At 55.8% G+C, this 21,630-nt stretch overlaps 1 protein-coding gene across 9 annotated transcripts in view; it reads left to right on the plus strand.

The window, feature by feature from the left end:
- The window catches only part of AUTS2 (activator of transcription and developmental regulator AUTS2), a 1,075,180-nt gene that overhangs the window by 981,512 nt on the left and 72,038 nt on the right, over positions 1 to 21,630 (plus strand). For all 9 annotated transcript variants that reach the window (XM_032328510.1, XM_032328513.1, XM_032328512.1 and 6 more), the window contains one exon: positions 16,503 to 16,554. In XM_032328510.1, coding sequence (XP_032184401.1) covers positions 16,503 to 16,554 — 52 coding nt within the window. The remainder of the gene's footprint in view (positions 1 to 16,502; positions 16,555 to 21,630) is intronic.

Consider the following 21,630-nt stretch of genomic DNA (forward strand, 5'->3'; position numbering starts at 1 on the left):
GTAGGCGGCAGTCAGAAGGGCGAGGAGCCACGTTCCTGCCCTCCGCCACGGACCACTGTCCACCACGGACCACTGTCCGCCACGGACCACTGCAGTCGGACTCCGGCCCTGTGTGTCTCGGGCTTTTCCGTGGCTGCTCGCACCGTCCCTCACTCGCTCGCTCGTCCGTGGTCCAGCATCTCTGGCCGCTCCCCGGAGACCTGCTGCCTTACCCGCCGTCCGTCCTGTCTCGGGCCGTGTCCCTCCCCGGCCTCCTGCGCATTTTCCACTTCTGAGTCCCTCCACACCCCAGAAACCCTTGCCCTTCCTCGGTCTGTCCTCACGCTCTCCCGAGCCGCCATCCGTCTCGCCGCGGCTCCTTCCCCGGCCCCCGCCGCTCTGCGTGTGTGGGTGCCGTCCAGCGTGGCGCAGGGAGCGGGCTTTGACGAGATTAAGAGGCTGACGAGGCCAGATGTCCGTCCACGTCCGGCCTCGTCTGTCAGCTCTTCCTCAGAGGGGCACCCGGGGGAGGGAGCCTGGAAGGAGCGTCCGGGACAAGGGTTCCAGCTCTGTCGGCCGCGCGCTCGCGGGCTGCGGGTCACTGACTGCTCAGCGACGCTGACGTAGGCCCAGTATCCGTCCATCCTGGAGATGAAGCAGCAGGGACAGGAGCGTCCACGGCTATGCCAGGTGGTTAGCCGGGCGAAGTCCTGCGGGCCCCCGGCGAGCCCGTCTGCAGTCCGTGCGGAGGAGGAAGGGCCTTTAGCTCCCCCCGAGAGCAGCCCGCCCCTTTCCCCACAGCCCACTTGCCCTCTTGACTGACCACCGAGCCCAAAGCTGTGTCCAGGCCGCCTCAGCGGAGCGGAGTCCTGGTGAGTCCTGGAAGCACAAAGAGGAGCCCAGTGTGTGCAGACTTTCTAGACACAAGTGGGGAGGGCGGGGTTCGGGTCCCAGGGACCCCATCCACCAGCCGACGTGACCCAATCAGGGTCTTAGACGTTGCCCCTCGGATAAGCAGCCACGAGGGTAGATGCCTCCGCCCACACCAGCCCTGAGGGACCCGGTAGGTGCATGGACGCCCCTTGGCACGTGTGTCAAAGTAAGGAGCGAGAAAGCGGGGCAAACTGTTAGCGGAGGCACAGAAACGAAGGTGCTGTGGGTGTTGTGTGGAGCGTCCGCCCATCGTTTCTAGAAGTCTGGAGCTTTTCAGAATGAAAGGCCGGGAAACATTTGAAAAGAGCTTTAAAAGGAAAAAGCCATTCTAAGGATGGGAGGCCTCACTAAGTACACAGGGAGACGGTCTGAAGCCAGGATTTTCGGGCCCCTCAAAAGGAAAGCGCCGAGAGAGAAGGAAAGAGCCGGAACTGGAGACATGCGGTGCTTCTTAGGGGGCTGCTCCAGAGGCTGATTTAGAGCTAAATCTTACCCCCGGATCCCACAGCCCTTCATGTGACCCAAACTTTCCATTACCGAATTCGGAGGACTTAAGCCCTGCTCCAGCGCGCCTGGATCTGGAATCCGTCTCCTCCGTGAAGGGTCCGTCCTGCTGAGGCCGCATGTGTCTGTGCAACACGTGCTTCCCCAGCCAAACTTCCATGTCAGAAAAAACAAGAAAGAAAAAGTCCTGAGAGGCGCAGGCTACTTGTTTCATCTGACTGTGGAGTGTCAGAAACGACCGCGCCGGTTCCCAGTGTGGTGTGCGCGTGCCTCGGCCCCGGGAATGGTCTCATTCCCATGAGTGTGTGGTGGCGGGGAGAGGTGTGCGTGTGCGCGTGTGCATGTGCATGTGTGCGTGTGCGCGAGGGGCTTAGGGGAGGGTGTATTTTCTTTCTCTCTCTCTCTCTGAACTCCTTCCCGTGTGGATTTCAGATTAAAAAGTATGTGATGACACATTTACCCTTTTGGTTTTGCTTTCAAAACGTAAAGCTGACAAATGTGTTTAATGGGCCCACGGTACCAAGGGACAAGAGGCCCAGGGCCTGAGAGGCTCACTTGTGCCCTGACTGTTTTGATGAGGACTCACCGGTTGGAAGCATTAAGTGCAAACCGGACAGGACATGCTTCGGACGTTTCGTTGATTTATCAGGAAATTCTAAGAGCGTGGAAATCCCAGGAAAAATAAGTCAAGCAGTATGTCCTACTTAGATACTAATAACGTAAACGCCAAGAAAATGGAAAGAGGGAAATGTTGTTTTCCAGCACAGAGGCTATTCGGTTTATAATCTAGATAGTAGGTCGCACAGAATCCCAGGATCTTGGAAGAGCGCGCGAGAGAGAAACTGTTCCTTCCAACCTGTTCGGCATTCTAGAGGAGGAGAAAGGTTTTGTGACTTTTCCCCAAAGCCACAACCCACATGGACAGAACCTGTTCTAAAACCCGGGTTTTGTGGCCCGGCCCATCTGGCCCAGGACTCGGGTAGCGCCAACCTTGCCCGTGTGCGATGCTGTTCCCGGGACTTGCACCCAGGCATTAAAACTGGCCGGAGCCGGCTGCCGGTGAGGACCGGTCCGTCCCCATCCTCACGCAGGTCAGCCGTTCACAGTCGTTTTCCTGGCCTTATGTGGAGCCCGGAAACCCAGCTAGTCCTTTCACAGATGCGTGCCGCCTGCGGTGAGCGGGTGCTGGTGACAGAGAGGAAATCCGTCCCACCCGTGCGAGCGGGAGAACAACTCTGAGCCCACAGCCTCACTGAACATTGTTTGTAAGCTTGATCTTTGTATAAGAAGGACCGCGTCGCACATTAGAATGAAAGCTACCGGCCAGCAGCTGTGTTTTCCCCCGTGCCCCCTTCTCCAAGAAAACTCCTGGCTGGGAAGTAAATCGTGTCCTTTAATGGCAGCACAAAGAAGTCTCGTCACTTACAGGCGAGTGGCTATTTGAAAGCCTGGCTACAATTTTCCTGTTTTACTAACACTTGTAATTAAATCCGTCAACTCCCTCTAAGATTCTGTGTAAATACCAGATGCTCACTAAATTTTTTTTTTCTCCTGGAGAAAGTGAAAAGTTGTGCACTAACAGTAGAGGAACGTCAGGGGAGGCGTGGACCTGGGGGAAAGTGAGCCCGGGTGGCCTCCCTGTGAATTCCACGCCCCACCATGCAGGCCCCTGCCCCGTCCACGTTCACGTCCATGTCCAGCTTTGGGAGGGAGCAGATGGCCCCTGAGTGGGGCGCGGTGCACAGAGAGGTGCACGAGAAAGGGCAGGCCAGGCCGTGCCTCTCCTCCGTGCGCGGCCGCAGCCTGCTTTTCATGTGCTGTGGTCGTGGCCCCACCAGCTGTCACTCGAATTCATGCGCTGGATCATGGGGGATCAGAGGAGCAAGTTTGGGACGACTCAGGGCAAATCCACCCTCAAAGAGTGCGGGAGAAAATCCTCTCCCCGCACCTGTCCTCGTCAGGGGGATCAGATACACTTTATCTCACTTCCCCACTTTTCTGTAAAAGAAGTGTGACTTCTTTTGTCCCAGGGGTGATGATATTTCAGCGGGAGCCAAAGCGGCCCCCCTTGGGTTTTCCAGAATTAAATGTACTGGCATCGCGTTGTCATTACCTAAAGGGGAGGCTCTGGAAGTGCTCAGGGATTCGTGCGAGGGAGTCCGCATGCGCGGCCCTGGAGCTTAGACTGAAGTGTCTGGAGTGTGGGTTTCTTGGCATTTGTGATGCAGAAACTGGGAAAGGGTGTTCTTCCTCTCCTCCCCCCCAGCAGACTCACTCTGATTTGTGTGAATTTACTTATAAATATTTCACACCCCTCAAAGTGGAAGCAAAGTCTTTCTGTCTACCCTGCCTGCCTTCTCGACTGTCCCTGCTTCCCCCCGGTTGGGCCAGGCACACGCCACACGGCGGGGGCGTCTCCGACCCGCGGGTTCTAGGGAGACTCTCGATCGTGTGAGCTCGTGGAAGGGAGCGGGCACGGACGCACGGGGCCCCGGCCTGTGCCCCCTCAGCTACTTTAAGTTTCCGTTTGAAACCCAAAAATCACAGAAGAGCTGTCAGATGGCAGCTGTGCATTTGGTGGAAATGAGAATTCCAGATTTTATGCTAATTTGGTTTCAGGTTCCTTTGAACCTGCAGTTTCACGAGGCTGTGCTTGAAACGGCAATCTGTTTTAGATAAAAGAAGGGATTACTAAAGACTTTTTAGTTTTGCAAACATTTGCAGCCTCCAAAAGGAAAGGGAGAGATCAGATTGATTCTTTCGTTAACATTGTCATGTTAAGTTTTCTTCTGCTTTATCAGATGGAAAACTCTTCCTTATTTCGGCAGAGATTTTTCTGATTTCAGGATTTTCGCGTTGGTAGTCTTGATCTTTGTTTCAGTCGCGTTCCTTCTCTAACCGCAGGGTCCCCGTCATTCCCTCACGGAGGCCAGAAAGCAGAGGTGAAGCTCGTGGGAGCGCCTTACCCGGGCAGGTGCACACCTGCTTCCTTGTTCTGAACATTGGGAGCGACCTAGATGGCTGTCCCGCTGACCTATCACTTTGTAACGAGCTACAGATTTAATATCTGAACACACATTTATTTATTAGCTCTCAATTTTGCCATTTGCTCAGGGCTCCTCCTCTCTCGGCCACATGGCCTCGGCGAAGGCAAGCTCAGCTGGGCTGGGGGAGCCAAAGCCACAGTGTTTATCTCCACGGCTGGCAAGCTCTTACGGGCCCTTGGCTGGAAGCTCCGCCGGGTCTTTGGTCCCGAGAGCTGAATTCCCCCATGCGGGTCTCCTTGGGCTTCCTCACAACATGGTGACCGGGTGCCAATCAGCAAGAAGCAGAAGCTTCCAGGCCTTCCTAATGCCTGAGCCCTGAAACTCAAGAACGTTACTTCCGCCGCGTTCCCCTGGTCCAGAGAGTCGAGGGTCCAGCCCAGACTCCAGGATGGAGGATGTAAGCGCCACCTTCTCGTGGGAGAAGGGCAGAGGCGCACAGAGGTGTTAGAGGCCGTATTTAGAGCGTGGCTGCACGATGACCGGCAGCGTAATTAACGACCAGTTTCCAAGAGAATTTACGTGTGTTCTCATGTTAGCCTCACGATGGAGGGCTCCTGTGTTCTGTGAAATGCTACACTGCTTGTGGTTTGTGGAGAGGTCTTTATAGTTTGTTTTTGAGATAATGTCTTCCTTCTTGTAGTCGGCAGCGATGTGAGTCGTTCATTCATTAACTCATTGATCTGAGTGGCGTCTCCTGACCGTCGGCTTCACGCAGGGCATTCGTCGTCCGTGTTAGGGGATGGATGATGGGGAGTGGGAGTGTTAGGGCACCGTCCTGGCCCTTAAGGGATGGAATCTTTGACCTCCAAAGCAGCATCCTGGGCCCACTAAGGCCAGGTAAGACCCACAGGAATGGCCGTGTCCAGAGGTGAGCCAGGAAACAGGTAACACATGTCGGACACCGTCCTGAATGTACTTCCCTCAAGATAACCTGCAGTCAGGAGCAGAAGCAATCACTGGAGAATATACAGGGCCAGAGAGGAATTCACGGGTCTTTGCAAGCATGTAGGCTTGCCCTTACCCTCAGTCACAGCAGGATGTGATCACAGCAGTTGGCGTTTGTACAGCCCATGACCACTCCCAAAGTCTGCCCGTTTGATCATGAAGCCACAGAGATCGAGTCTACTGTAACGGCCACGTCAGAGTTTTCCACTCCGTGCGGACAGTATGCGAGGGGCAGGGAGAACCGCTAAGACCAGAAAAAGGCTGAAAATCAGAAACATTCATCACCAGGAATGCTTTCAGGGAAGCTAAACCAAGGGAGTTCTTTGCAGTTCTGGCTGCCCACATAGTCAGTACCCCAGCAACTGTCTGAGTCACCGAAACAGAAGAAGGAAATGCTGCGTTCTTGCCCAACGAGAATTTCTGCAAATAAATATCAGGACCATCAGCCCAGTACCATATGCCGCTATAAGGAAAGCACAAAAGCTTTGTTAGGCCCACGCGTATGAGTAGACGGGGAGGGTGGGATATCCAGGGTCCTAAACATTATCTGTACCTGAGGTTACATTTTTCCAGGGCAAAAGAGCAAAGCCCTTGAGAGAAGGTTGTAAGGAAAGAAATGCTGACGTGCAGTTGGCCACCATTTCTCATGTTACTTTTGCCGGTGACCTGCATATAGGGTGTCGGTCACCTTTTAAACCGTAAAACTGTGAAGGTCGACGACCACCCACCCTGCCTCTGTGAGCGCAGCCGAGACAGCCTGAGCATCACCCTTGGACCTTGGAACCTCTCTGTGTTGCAGGTCTGTGGAAATGCCGGTTTGGCCCAGGGCGGGAGGAGTCAGGACTCACCCCATCGTGCGGACGGTAGAACGTGGTGCGGGGACGAAGGGGCCGGGCGCTCCGCCAGAACTGCGACTCCGCATCACATCAGGCCTCTAGACCCCAGACGGCGAACCCCGGCCGGTGGGGAATGGTGTCCCCAGGGGGGAGTTGGTGACCAAAGCGCAGGGGAGAGCCAGGAGGGCCCGGCCTCAGAGTCCGTACCTCATGCTCGTCAGCACAAAATGAGGTGCCTCTGGGCAGCATGAGCGGAGACTGGATCCGATTTCATTTCTCATTGCCTTTCTTGGTGGCGTTGTCACATTCTGAATATTAATATTGTAATGTAGATTTGGTGGTTAAGTGAGAGATAGTTTATGGGTCTTCTGTTTTTTTCCCTCTGTAGTTTATAGCACACTGCGAAGTTTGAAAGTAAAATTCTTTTTCTTGACTTCCACACTTGGAAAATATTTATTCCGCCCTGCGTCTCAATAGTACGCATCATAAACTAACCCGGGTCGGTTTATTTACTTTCCTCTGGTTGCGGCCCCGTGATCAATGGTAGCAACACAGGCATGTAATGGTAGAGGCTTTTGCTTTACAACAGTGAGAGCATGAGCTATTGTCGCCTTCTTTCAGAGTGATAAGTAATGAAGCTCCCATGTTAAAATTGCCTGTGCGGAAGGGGCGGTGGCGGGGGGGTGGGGTACGGAGCCCAGTGGCTTGGGCTGAGGTTGACCAGCCATGCATCACGAGGGGAGGCCGTCTTGATCTACAGTTTAAAGTGATCTGGCCGAGCAGGAGAAATCCCTAGGACCCAGAAAGAGTTTTAATCTGGGCTGGACATCACAGAAGGCATAATGTCAGGAGTCAGCAGAGGTGGGAAGCAGGACAATGTCGGCAACGGGGCAGCTTCCTGCTTCCTGGCGGTGAGCAACCTGTTGGCTCCAGCTCTCCAAGCGAGGGCTGTTGGTCGCCTGCCATGGGGAAGGAGCAGCAGCCCCCGCTCCCGCCCCCGGCCAGCTGCAGGTCTCTCCGGGCTCCTAGCAGTGTCCTCTGCCCTTAGCCTCTCTCCCCTCTATCAGGGTACCCCGACGCCTGTCAGGCGCCCCAACCCTACCAGCGGGCTGGGAAAACCTCGGCCACCTATTCCCTCTCTCTCATCTGTCAGCTATTGAGGGAGGCCTCCCGGTACCACGGTGGGCACCAGACAGGTCTGCAAATTCCACGATGTGAATAATGGCCACAAGAAACCAGGTCGGTTCGGAAAGAAGGGATATCACGGGGAATCGGCTAGCCTTATATCCTGACAAGTGGATAATATGAAATGCCGAGCAGTCCAGGCTCCTGTCCCTCATAGCGCTGCTACGCTCCGGTGTGAGTAGAGATGGGCAAGACCTAGTCCTCGATGGTCGAATTTAAAATCGCACTGAGGGTGGTGGGTATCCCCACAAAGAAAAGGAACAAAACCAGCAAATGGGCCTCTGCACCAGTAAGAAACTATTCCTGTAGCCCCGGATCAAAGTGTGGGCCTGTGTAAGTCAGAAATTACAATTCAGTGCATCAACGTGACATAATCGGGAAGCACACTATTTTACGTTTGAAGAAGTTAAAGCTCTTTCCATTAGGAGGTGGTTGACATCTGGAAGCCTGGTGAACTCCTGGAGGGTTTTGCTTGACTCAGGATCAGATTTTACCACCTATCAAGAAGATGCACATGGCTCCCAACTCACCAGCCTTCTGAGTGACCCAAGCTCATACAGTCTCCTGTTCGACCCCGTCCAAAAGGGCTGTTTGCCTGTGTGAGTGGGGCTCCCTAGTACAGGTGGTGTGCTTTCTAGGACAGGTGTCATTCCTGATGTTCAGGGGTGGTTCTCGTGGTGGTTCGCATGGTGGTTCGCGTGGTGGTTCTCGTGGTGGTTCGCATGGTGGTTCGCGTGGTGGTTCGCATGGTGGTTGGCGTCAAAAGAATCCAGCAGATGGCATGGCCAGCGGAATGGCCATTGCAACCATACTAGATTATGCTTTCATTTTGTTGGTCTCCCCAGGAATCAAAAACAAGTGCCATCTTTGATCATGAGAGTCAACACACAGAGCCACTGACTAAGTGACAGGTGTCACACAGACAGCCACCCTGGAGGTGTGGGTACTGTTGTCCCCATACCTCCGATGAAGATGAAGAAACTAAGGCATGGAGAGGGGAGGGACTTTTTCCAGGGCCTCCTGGCTTGGAAGTGACAGGGTCACGATGTCAACCAGACACTGCCTCTTCACCTCTACCCAAAGAATGGATAGAAACTTGAATTCCCAACGCTTGTAGAGCTTTAGAATTTGAAAAGATCAAGCTCTTAGAGACACAGAAATAACCCAGTTGGGGTGACCTCTTTCCTGGGGTGAGTTTCAAAGACAGAATCCTGGGTTTTCTCTCCTCTCTAGAGGTCTTCTTATACCACATAATTTAAAATACAGAAGCTCAAGGGGCTCCTGGCTGGCTCAGTCAGTAGAACGTGCAACTCTTGATCTTGGGGTCATGAGTTTGAGACTCACATTGGGCATAGAGTTGACTTTAAAAAAAAAAAATAAGTAAAATATAGAAGCACAAACATTTTCATAAAGACCTCCTCTTGCTTAACCTCTCTCCACCTGCCAAGAGTCACCAACCTGTGTTCTGTTAGGGAATGCCAGAAGTTCATTATATTTTGGAGAGAGGACGCCAAATTAATGAGCTTTTCTTGTAACAAGATGCTCTACAGAAGACCAGAATTCATAAGAAATATTTTACCAAAAAATTGTTGAATCTCAATCTGGTAATTTGTGATACAAATTGAACCAAATCACATTTTAAGCTTCAAACCTTTGCCATTTTACATTGATTTACATTGGTTTGCCATTAGTTTAAAAACAAATCTTTAGCTGTATTTTGAGACTCGAGAATGATGACTCCATATTTTAATTTTGCTTGAGTTTGGTCTTTGTTTGTTTTTAAGTTTTAGCTGGAAATCATAAACTTGACTCAGGTCTTTGGTCTTATATTAAAATTCCTCTTTGTTCCTGAAATAACTGATCTAACGCTGGGAAGACGGTTGAGTCCATATTCTTGTTATCTGCAGTGTGTCAGGGTACCTGCCTTTTAAGACTTGCCTTCCTGAGATCTGGTTCAGAAGTGGAAGGTGATGTTAGAGAAGCCGTGAGTGCTTGGTAGGTTAAATCTTCTGAATATAACATAGTGGCTTCCAGCCACCTCTTTTCTTTTATTAACGCTTCATTTATTTTAGAGAGAGTGTGCATGCACACAAGTTGGGGGGAGGGGCAGAGAGGGAGAGAGAATCTTAAGCAGACTCCCTGCTGAGCTTGGAGCCTGACTCAGGGCTCAGTCTCAGGACCCCGGAGATCGTGACCTGAGCCGAAACCAAGAGTAGGACGCGTTACTGACTGAGCCACCCAGACACCCCTGCCTGCCACCTTTAGATGAAAATGACAATAAAGGGAAGCCAAGTTTCTCAGGGAAAAACCACCATCACCACCACCATGGCCACAGGATGAATCTCGGCTCCTGAAAGTCAGACCTTTGACGGGGACCCAGCCACCCTGGGGTGATCATTCTTTTTCTTTTCCTTTCCTTCCTTCTTCCTTTCCGACGTGGATACTGATTCCCGTCCTTCCAGAAAGGAGGGGGCATGGAACAACCTGGAAACCAATCAGAATGGACTCATGCATGTGTCTGGGGAGAGGCTGAGGAAGGGAGCCAGCCAGAGGGTAGTGGTGGCCTGGCAGGGCCAGGGTCACAGGCAGGGGCCCGGGGACCAAATATGGACACAGTGTGTACACGCCGGTTCTTCGTGTTCTCTAGAGGATTAGCCATTGGCGTTTCCACGTTCCTCCAGATTACAAGTGGTCGAAATACAGGGACACATGCAGATTTATCCCAGGCTTTTCTGAGATCCAGCCCTTGACAATCAGAGAGGACGATCTAATGCAGGGCATGGTGAAGTGTCAGAAAGGCTGCCGCATGAGAGCTCTGCGGAGGGCTAAGTGCTTGTTTTCGTTGGTCAGCTAAGTTCCCCTTGCTTTTGTGCATCTCCGTTTACGCTGTGGGGGACCTGGCAGGAGCTCTGGCAATCTCTTCCCTGTAGTATTGATTTTATTAGAGCAACAAGACAAGAAAAGCGTCCCATTCTGATTGCACCAAAAGAAACAACATTTTAATGTCTTTTCTTGAAAATTTAATGTTTGCCTTTGAGCTGTCTTCTTACTGCAGAACAGCTTCAGCGTGAATGCCCCTAGCCTGAGGGCCTCAGCTGGGTTTTGTGACATCTTATAAGCAATTGGAAAATCCAACTCCAAATGCATGTGTTTGGCCGAGGCACCCTTCCTTCTGACTTCTTTGGGGGTAGGGGTAGAGAAAAATGGCTATTTTATATATATATATATACACACACACGTATGTACATACATATATATGTGTATATGTACATACATATATATGTGTACAGACATATATATATGTATTTTTTAAAGGGTCTTTAGAAACCCCACACAGTGCTACCAGCTGGGGAGTGGACCAGGCTCAAGACAGAAGAGCCCCCATTTCCAAAACCCCTTGCACACAGAGGTTAAAGAAACACATGCTATACAGCAAACACCCCCTCTTTTCCCTCTTGAGAGGTTTTTCAGGAGCGCCATGAAATCAAACCGTGATGGATGTTGAACTTCAAAGACGTGAGGAAGGGACATTATCGCTTTGGCCGGTCCCCACGGCGATTGTGTGTGATGTTCGTCTCTCCCAAGCCCCGTGCCTTCCTCTCTGCTCCAGGGCGCTGCAGGGGTGGGCGCCAGCAGGGACACGGGGAGCTGTGGGCTGCCCTCACCCCCCCTGGTGCTCCCCGCACCACCCTAGAACCCTCCCCGGTGGAGCTCGCCTTCTGTGCCCCTTTCCTTTCCCTGGTGCTGGGAAATCACAGCAACTTTTCCTGCTCACCAAACTGCAGACACGGAGTTACAACTCCAGAAGTTTGCAGCGGGTCTCCTCGTCCCCTTGTAGGGCCTAGTACCTTTTCAGGGCCTCTGGGGTCAAGAGAGCTGGTAAGGAGGCCAGAACTCCGCAGAGGGGCTCCCAGGCTAGAGGGCAGGGAGCTGGCACGCTCTGGGAGGAGTGTGTTACGCAGAGGAATCCACCCAACACCAAGTTCATGGGCATGGAGCCCCCATGCCTTCCTTTCCAGACCCTACAGGGGGCCCTGGGGTACACAGTGGCCATAAATGATAGAACGATAGTAATTGCTGCCCGTTTCGCGAGGCTGCGGTATCCTTTCATCTCTTGCCTGCGTCTGGTGGACGCTGGGGGACCGGCCGGCTGCACCTTTGCGGGTGGGAGCCTACAGATGTCGGTGGATGCGAAGACTAAGCGGAGGGGGTGTCTGCCGATGGCCCGGTCGTGGGCTCCATTGTCCCTGGGACTTAACCCACTGCATTTAGTCTTTGATCGTGCTGGGGTGAGGCTGGAGGACGGGCTCGGTTTCTGACACTGGACTCTGCCCCCATTTTCTGCAGCGTACGTGTTACTCTGGGCTGCGCACCGGCTGGGTGCCGGGCCGGCCCCGGCGCACCCCGCTCGGCGGCCCTCACCGCCGCGCACGGAGCCCGCTCTCGGCGCGGAGCGCGGCCCGGCCTCGGCCCAACCCCAGGCCGCGGGCCTCGTGGCCTCCGCCGGCCGCCGCGCAGCGCTGCAAGCGGGGAGGGCGGGGAGCGCTGCAGTTCCCGGCGCGCCCGCCCGAGGGGCCGCCCGCCGCGGGGACCCGGGGCCCGAGGCGCGGGGGGGAGCGACAGCTGTCGGCGTCGCGCCCGGACTGCGCCCCCGCGGGGCGGCCCGGCGCCGGGGCGAGAGGAGGGGCGGCGCGGGGCGGGGCGGGGCGCGCGGGGCGGGCCGGGGGAGGGGCGCGGCCGGCGGCGGGGGCTCCGCGCCGAGGAAGTCCCGCTCCGAGCGCCCGAGCGTCTGCAGGAGGCGCGCTCGGCGCGGTCGGGAGCGAAGTCCGGAGCGAGGCCCCCCGCGCCGCCGCCGCCGCCCGCGCTGCCCCCCGTCCGGCCCGGGAGCCCGCGAGCCCGCGGCGGCCGCCGATGGAGTTCACTTGAGCCGGGGCCGGCGGCAGAGGCAGGCGCCGCAGCGGAGCGCGGCCCCGAGCCCCGCCAGCCCCGCGCCCCGCCGCCCGCCAGCCCCGGCCCGGAGGCGCCGTCGCCCCGGCCGCCCGCCCCGCGCCCCCGCCGCTGCCGCGCCCGCGAGGCCGCCCGACAAGGGCCCCCGGAGCCGCGGGCTCCAGCGCGGCGGCGGCGGCGGGGCCGGGAGCGGTCGGGCCGCGGCGCCGCTGGAGAGGCGGGACCCGCGGCCGGGGAGCCCGAGGCGGCCGCCGGGGAGAAGCCGCCGCCGCCGCGCGCCCTCCTCCTCCTCCTCCTCCTCCTCCTCCTCCTCCTCCCGCTCCCTCCTCCCTCCCTCCGCACATGGTCTCCTTTGTCCTGTCGCCGCCGCCGCCGCCTCGCTCTTAGCTCCGCGCGCCGCGGCCGCGGCTCAGGCCGCTGCTCTCGCCTCGCCCGGGACGCTGCTCGGCCCCCGCCGTGCCCGGCCGACCCGCGCGCCGCAGGAGCGGCCCCGAGGCCGCGGGCGGGCGCGGACCGGGCTCCCCCCGCCCCACCGCCCGGCCTCGGCGGCGCTGGATGTGCGGCGGCTGCTCCGGCGCGGACCCGGCCCCGCGCGCTCGGACCCCGCGGCGCCCCGAGGACGGACTTGCGGACGCGGCCGGAGCCGCGCGTTCCCTCCCCGCGCGCTCGGCCGCCTCCCGGGCGCTGCGATCCCGGCACCGGGGGCCCCGCGGAGGAACCGGACCATGAACTTGGGGCTGACAGCGCCGCGTGACCCCGTGCGACCAGGTAATGCGGCCCCGGGGGCGCGGCCCCTCGTCGGCCCAGCGCGCGGAGGGAGGCGGCCGGGTCGGGGGTCTTTGTTGCGGCGGCCGGGCCGGCGGGCAGGGGCGGCGGGGGCGGGCGCCTCGCGTCTGGCGCGCCCGGGGCCCCTTCCTCACTCCTCCTCCCCCGCCCTCCCCTGCCTCCCCCGCCGCCCGCCGCCCGCCTTTGTACTTTCCTCGGGGCCGGCGGCCTGGGCCGGGAGCGGCGGCGCGGTCGTGCCGGGCGGGGCGGGGGCGGGGGCGTGGGGGCGGCGGCCGACCGGGGGCCTCCGGTCCGAGGGGCTCCGGTGACCCGGGCCGGGGCGGGTGGCGCGGCGCGGGGCTGGGGGCCGGGGCGGGGTCCCGCACGCGGTGCCCGCGGAAGCCGGTGGGGCCGGGGCCGGGGTTCGGGGCGGGCGGGCGAGGCTGCGGGAACCGCGCGGAAGTTCCGGGGCGGCTTTCGGCCCCCCGCTGGGCCCCCTCCCGCGGCGCGCTGCAGGGGGGGGGTCGGGGTCGGCGGCGGAGGGGCCGGTGGCCGCCGTGTGGTCCCCGCGCGTCCCGCGCCTCCGCTCGGCCTCGCCAACTTTCCGCGGCCCCGGAGCCGCCCGTGCGCCCGGACGGACCCAGCCCCCAGCGCGGCCGGAGCGGGTCGTTGGTCCTCCGACCCCGCCGGCCGCTCCCCGCCCTCGCCCTCCGCGACCCCCGGGCCCTGCGACCCTCGCGAGGCCGAGCCTCCGGCCCCCGCGCGCAGGGACTGGGCTTCCGGGAGGCCGGGCAGCCGCGGGCCGCGGGCTGTGGCTCGCCGCGGGGGGCGAAACAGCGGCGAAAGTTACAGAAATCAGCCGGGACCGTGGCCGGGACGCGGCGATCGCGGGCTCCGTCCCCCGCGCTGCGCACGGCCGCGCCCCGGAGCCTCCGGACCCGCGCGGGCGCTGGGGAGGCGGGAGCGGGATTGGGGAAGTTCGTGCGGGAAACGAGCCGGTTTCCCCGCAGTTCGCGCGCTGGCCTCGGCCGGAGAGCCCGTCCTCGCTTGTCCCGGGCCGCGGCCCGCCGTCGCCGGCAGCCCGGGCGGGAGGCGGGAGCGACCCAGGCCCTGCCGGGATGACCCAGCGTCCCGCGGGTGCGCAGGCCCTTCCGAGGCCCTTCCCCGGCTGCAGGCGGCGGCCCCCGGCCGGGCGGCGCGTTGGGGACAATGACAGGTTTCGGAGAGCGCGCGTGGGAGGGCGGCCCTGAGCGCCCCGGGCGCGGCCGGACTCGGCCCGTTCGCACCTGCGGGCGGCGCCGCGGTCGCATCCTCTGAGTCCGCTCCGGAGCCGAGGACCCCTCAGCCGCCTCCCGGGGAGCAGGGCGCCCCGCGGGCCACCGAGGCGGCCGCCGCACGGAGCTGTTGCGGGCCGCGGGGCGCTTCACCTGCAGCCCGGCCGGGTCTGCCCGCGCGCGCAGCCCGAGTGCAAACAAAAACTCGGTCGGGAGCCACTCCGGGTCCTCACCCGTGTTCTCCGCATCGGGGGTGCCGTCCTGCGTCCGCCCGCCTCTCCGGCCAGCCAGACGCCTCTGCATAAGCAGTCCCCGTATCTGCGAGCAGTGCTTCGGTTTTAAGAGGATTTCATTCCTGGGCCTTTTTTTTTTTTTTTTTTAAATATATCAGCTGGAGTTTATTTTTTTCAGCCATGAATTTAGCATAGTCCTTCCAGTTTGAACGAAGAAGTCCTTTTTTTTCATTCAGGAATGGTGACACACTCTTTATCTCTGAGTTTCAGCAGGGAAACTCCCATTCCTAGAAGCCTGGCTTGGTACCACAATGTAACAACCCTATTCCTGTCATTTTTGCCTTCGTAACAATCCTCTTGATTTGCTTAATGGATACCTTGTTTCCCTCCGAATGCCACACTTTTTTTCGGAGGCTTATTTTTAAGGGAAGCTATTACCGTATACAATTTAAATTTAATTACCTTTAAGATGTCAGGAAGGCCTTTGGCATATTTTCTATTCATGCAGAATTTTTTTAAAAGCTCTCTAGGATTTATTTTAAACTGTTTATGCATAAATGTGTACGCAGTCCCACACTTTACTCCTCCATTTCTTTTTCTCCTGGATCCTTAAATTTTCGAAACCATCCCTCACCGGAGGAAGCTTTAAAGGAAAAAAAAAAAAAAAGGAAGAAATCCTCATAACAAAAATATTTTATGTTTCTCTGTATCACTTGCATCGAGAACTAGAACATGTTCCCCAGATAGACACAATAATACCTGTTTTTCATCAACATAGCACAGAAAGGCTAAATTGAGTATCTTCTTTGTCCCCCAAAGCCAGCCCCTGAGTCAGGCTATAGTACTCCGGATACACCCTCCCCGTCTTCCTTACGGTCCCCTCCGTATTTATCCAACATCCTATGCTTTGCTTTGTCAAAACATGCATCTCTATGTACAAAGTGTGAAAGGCAAGTGATTTACGGCAGAGACCCAACATCGCCATTGTAACTTGAAATGCAGCTCCGTCTTCGAATTCCACAGTGGGGATGCCGATTTTCAGTTCAATGGTTACAACCCTCTAGAAGTTCTAGAAATACTCCCGCTTCTGCAGCCTTGCAGCCTTCCCTCCACACCAACTTCTGTGTATTTTCCAGCACATGAGCGTATACTTCACAGAGGCTTTGCTCTCGCGGCTTAAACAGGCTTATTTCACTTTCCTCGAGCCCCTGTGATAATTAGAAGACAGGATTTCTGGAAAATGGAAAGGCTCTGGTGCTGCTGGCAGGCGTAGTCTCGGGTTGTGGGCCGGGTCAGCTTGCTTCTGTTTCCACACCAAGGTCATCCTGGTGACTGGGACGAACAGGGATCTTGGGGTCATGGGACGAATCTTTAAATTAATCTCTGGAAGTGCTAGTCAACACTTTTTAGTGAGGAAGGGCTCAACGTTAAATAATAGGCATTTCTGGTTTGTGCAAGAAAACTGAAAAACAGGCTTCTCTGCACATATCAAGGGAAAAAAAGAGTGCCATTTCTAAAATAATGATCTATCAACGAAATTGCAAAATCACTATGTGAATGAGCTGAATTGCTTTGTGGATCATCTCATAGAAATATGTTTTGCACAGATAATATGTCTAATAAGGACACGTTTTTTAAAACCAAGATTTTTTCCCCCAGCACAGAGCTGCACTGCAGGTCCGTCTCCTGCAGTCAAACAGCACCACCTTGTGGACGGTTGGGGGAAGCGGCTGCTTTCCCCATCAGGCTGTTCCAAAAATGTAGTGCATTGATTTAAAAACTCACCGTCTGATGATGCTGATGGCAATATCTGTGACCATAATAACAATTTTTTCTCCCTTTCTTGTTTTTCAGGCATCAGATGCCAGCTCTGAAAAACTCTTCAATACTGTTATTGTAAACAAAGGTAAGACCCCTGAATTCCGAGCAAGACCCCTGAATTCCGAGCAGTGGCCGGGTTTGGGTTTTTGTCTCATTGTCCTTGCCTAAGAAGTCTGAGTAAAACACAGTCTTTCTGTTTTTTGTTCTGGAGCCGCTGTTCGTATTTTGTGGTTTTGCTGGAGCCAGAATCCGTTTGCTTCTGGGACGTGTGAAGGAATGGTTTATTGCAACAGAATACACTGAATCCTTATTCAGATTGATTGGACGAAGAAATCACCACCTCTGTGACGTTACTGTAACGTAGGAAGCCGTCACGGAGAGTAATAGTTCTCAAAATGCCTTGACTTCATTGTTACTTATCAACTACCAGCAGTCAGAGAACTATAAACAGCTGATTTGTTCTGTGGTCTCCAATTACCCGTGGGTGTTTAGTATGCACAGGATATGGCCATAAACCAAGCCTTACTCTGCTGTGGGCTCTCTGGAAAGTTAATAAACGAGCAAGAGGGCAAAATTTAAATATGTGCTATCCCATTAATTTCTTCCCAACTGCAGTACGGACTAAGAGAGGCTAATCATGTAACAGTACATAAAGGGAAAACTTCTCTTAAATCATTGCCAGTAGGTTTCTGGGCAGTTTTCATTTGTAGCAGTGTTGATGGAAATAATGGAACGTAGGGGAGTCTCTAATCACTGGCGATACCGAGGTGTGTAATTTGGAAGGTGTAAGTGACACAAACCGTTCCATCTTTTCCTCTTTGCCGTGGAACCTGATGGAAGCGCTGGTGTGGTGATTGCTAAGTGGAGGTGTGCTTTCCGGGGTCATCTCGGGTCTGCGGTTACACGGCAGAGCCCGGTAGCGCTTGAACAGAATCGGGCCTTCCTTCGTAAAGGGGCGACGTTGGAAGCCACTTCCGACATCCTGTCCTGTGCCTCAGCTAGCATTTTTGCTAACTCGTTAGTAAGACACGTTTCCAAGTGCAGTAATTTTGGGCTCCCGGATTATTTTAGAATTGGAACCCACTGCAATTTAGAATCGTACGTTATGTTTAGCGTTCCCCTGAGGTGTATGTGCTGCTGTGATTGCTGTTCCTCCCAGAATTATTGTCACATTGAATTTTTATCTTTTTTATTGCGTAATGGACTATTCCAGTTTTATATTTCATCATATTTTTTGATGGACGGAAAGTTTGTACCAATTTGTTATCCATAATGCTAAAAGCCCAATAAAAGAAGACGCGCGCAGCTCAGAGCATACGGGGCATCTCTGTGAAAATGCCTGATTGTTTATTGCTCGTTTTGATGAGGGAAGAGGATGGGGGGGGGGAGAGGAAGCAGGGCAGGTCCCCAAAAGGTCTTAGTGTCTCAGTGACCACTGGTTCCCCCTCCCCCCTCAGGGACCTCCGGCCTTAAGCCGCCCATCCCTCTTCTGCTGTGTAGCTCCAAACAGCTCTGGAATGTCTTCACCCTTCTCTGGGATTGGCCTTAGAGCGGGAGCTGGCCCTGGGACCTGTGTTCAGGCCCTCGCTGCCCTCCCGGAGTTGCAAGGGTCTCTTCGGGGAGGTTGATGAGAGTCCCGCCCCCCAGCCCTGACGCCCCCACTTCTGTCCCCCTTCCTTTCCCAATCAAACGTTTCCCACATTCTTATTTTTGTTTACTTACAGAGTGTGATTTGTGGCATCTATTTGGTTGTGAATAGCCATCCCCCTGACAGGGTGCCTTTCTTCTGAGCTGCTTTTCTGGGGGTGATTTAGTTGCCTTGAAAGGATTAAGGTTTCTTTGTGTACACTAAAATCAACATAGGCTTTTTCTGAGCTTTGCTTGGGAAACCGTACACAAATAAGCGTTTTAGTCGATGGCAGATTATGCCTTTGCCCCTTATTTCCATCAAAATGGCCTTTCTTTTCTCCTCCCGAGTCTCCCTTAATGCCTTATGCTAATTCCTGTTGGTACCATGAATGACAAGGGAGGTATCAATGCAAATCCAGGTGCTGCGAAGTCGACTGGCTGGTCCCCGGCCCCGCCCTCCCCCTGGAGAGAAGGAGATTAGGGGGGCCTGGGAGGGGAGAAAGCTTGGGGACAGTTTTGTTAAGGGGATTAGTATTCAGGCTGCTAAATATCAGGAAAACAACTTCAAAAAGCGATTCATTGTGTCGTGATAATGTCAATAATTGCTTCGAGACAGGTGCACGGCGTCTGGATCCCTGCTTGTGGGTTTTGCTCTGTTTTTACTCCGGGTGGTGGCAGGGTTTACCGGATGGATGGGTGACAGGCCTTCAAGGAACTGTCAGCTTCACGCACCTCAAGTTCAAGTTCCCCTGCGGGGCGGCCGGCCTGCCTGCGAGCCAGGTCTCCTGTCTCTGTCCGGGATTCTTAGCCAAGAGCACCAAAAAGCCTTTGGAAAGAAAGGGCGGATTTATACCGGGTCACAAACACTACGGGCAGCATCTCAAGGCCTCGGGCAGCATCTCTAGGCCTCGGCTGATTGAACAGCCCAGGACGAGGGCAGGGACGTGGGCACGTGCACGCCTCCCCCTCCAGACATTGGAAGCTACCTCTCGCCTCTCCCTCCTGGGAGCCCCCACCGCGTGCTTAGCCTTGGAGAAGCGTGGCTGGGAGCTGCTGGGGAGATTACGCTGCAGAGCCCGGAGCCCGGTGGCCAGGCAGATTTGGTCCATAAAATTTCGCCGTGGGAGGGCAGTGCTAATCTCACAAGCTGATGGGGGTGGGGGTGGGGCGGGGCGGGGGTTGGGCGCAGCTTGGGCGCAGCTCGGCGGTGGGGCTGAGCAGTCTGGGGACCAGCTGAGACCTCGGGGCCAGGACTCAAGTCCTGTCAGTCTGAGCTTCAGTGAGAAGCTCTGGTTAGGGGACCAGAGCTCACCTGGTTAGGGGACGGTTGTCGACCATCGCAGGACCCCCTGGGCTCTGGTGGGGACAGAAGGAAGAGTCGGGAAGAGGGAGGGGCGGAAACAGCAGGTACAGGGGCTTCCTTTGACTTTTCTTTACTGTACAGAGTCTGTCGGGCTTGAGAAAGAATGGGGGAGGTTCTTGTGTTGGGTGATGCCAATCACTGCTTTCTTCTGGGGCCTTTAATTCCCCGTGGTAAAGCCAGCTAATCAGACAGTTGCTTGTGCCCACCCAACGCCCGGTGAGGGCCGGCCCTGTCAGAAGAGCTGGGGAGGTGAGCCTCGAATTACAGGTTGTGGGGCTGTGGACATGCGCAAAAAAAAAAAGAAAAAAGGCTTTAACTTTAATCAAGGTCGTGGTTGCCTTATTTAATCTTTATGTGTTTAAGTGTTTACAGGATGTTCATGGGAATTTTATGAATCCTTCTGTCTCTGAGTCAGCCATCTGCCAACGAAAAAATTAATTTTCCCAGGGAGACAGACGTACGCAGAGAGAGCCTAACTTCTTGTCCATATTCAGCTGGTTGAGCTGCTTTGGGAGCAGCAGTTTTCGAGCCCCAAAGTCTGGACCATGGAACCTTCGGAGGAACCCTGTGGCCAACCCAGGGTCTCCTGCCAGTACTTCCTGCCCTTTCTTACCACTTTGAGGTCCTCCTCCCCAGTGGTTTGGCCACTTTGCCATATGGTCAGAAACGCAGGAAACCAGGGCTTGGCGGTAGGGGACCACTTGGCCGTGGTGGTTGAAGTCCCTCGAACTCTGGGCGCTCCAGGGCAGAGCTGCCTGAGGGGGAAGCAGCCAAGAAAAGGAAGCCTGTCTGGGAGACAGGTGTTCCCTGGAGCCCTCTGTTCACGGGGACCCCGGCCCTGCTGTGGGTCCACGTTCCAGGCTAAGGAAAGACGAAAGACCTGGAATCGCGGCCCCGTCTAGGCCCCGGAACCCTCTTTTCCAGGATCTCGCCTGAAGCCAAGGCAGGTAGAGCAGATGGGAGGTGGCCACAAGGTGACGTCACCCCACGGCTTGCTCAGCCCTTCTCTCTTCCCCTGTGGCTCATGTTGTCGTGTTGGGCCCTCCAGGGTTGGGCCTCCCCCCACCCCAGCCACCTGTTAGAGATCGGGGTCCAGCCTAATGGAGGTCTTTGAAGTTCTAGAGTGGACACTGTCCGGGTGGGACTGAGGCCCTGTGCTCCCTCCTGCCGCGAGCACCCAGGGTCTGCCGAAATGCCAAAGGCGCCCCCACCCAACCTCCTCCTCCGTGGGACCCACCCTGGACCCCAGATCAGCCGCGGGAGATTCTGGTGGACACGAGCCCACGATCCTGAGCACCAGGTGGAACACCGGGGCCTCCTTGAGCTCTGGAGCTTGAGCTGTCCCGGACCAGAGCTCTAATTCCTCTTCCAGGCCTTACCAGACTAGTGGACGCACAGCCTGGCTGTGGGGTCGATTTTGCACTGAGGGTTTCCAGGGGGCACGGATGAGGTTGGAGCCTTGAAGTCAGTGGGGCCTTTTGGATATTTTTGGCAGTGTGGTTTTACCAGCAGCAGAGAAGGAAAACCTCTCTAAAAAGATTGGTGGAGGGGCGCCTGGGTGGCTCAGTGGGTTAAAGCCTCTGCCTTCGGCTCAGGTCGTGATCTCAGGGTCCTGGGATCGAGCCCCGCATCGGGCTCTCTGCTCAGTGGGGAGTCTGCTTCCCTTCCTCTCTCTCTGCCTGCCTCTCTGCCTACTTGTGATCTCTGTCAAATAAATAAATACAATCTTTAAAAAAAAATAAAAAACAGGGATGCCTGGGTGGCTCAGTGGGTTAAGCAGCTGCCTTCGGCTCAGGTCATGATCCCAGCGTCCTGGGATCGAGTCCCACATCGGGCTCCTTGCTCGGCGGTGAGCCTGCTTCTCCCTCTGCCTCTGCCTGCCTCTCCGTCTGCCTGTGCTCGCTCTCTCCCCCCCCCCTGATAAATAAATAAAATTTTTTAAAAAATTAAAAAATTAAAAAATAAATAAATAAAAAGATTGGTGGAGATTAGAGACGTTGAGCTGGGAAAGAAGCCGCTAGAGTAGATTCTGCTTGGTGGGATGAGGGTCGGTGACTGGGCACCTAATGAATTCTTCAGTGGCGACCGTCTCCCCTCATTCATTATGTGGGGACATAAAAGCAGAATTCTTCGGTTTGGTGACAGGAAAGTTAGGGAAGAGTTCTCTTA

The sequence above is a fragment of the Mustela erminea genome, chromosome 20, assembly GCF_009829155.1.
Source record: "Mustela erminea isolate mMusErm1 chromosome 20, mMusErm1.Pri, whole genome shotgun sequence".
In the NCBI taxonomy this organism is placed as follows: Eukaryota; Metazoa; Chordata; class Mammalia; order Carnivora; family Mustelidae; genus Mustela; species Mustela erminea.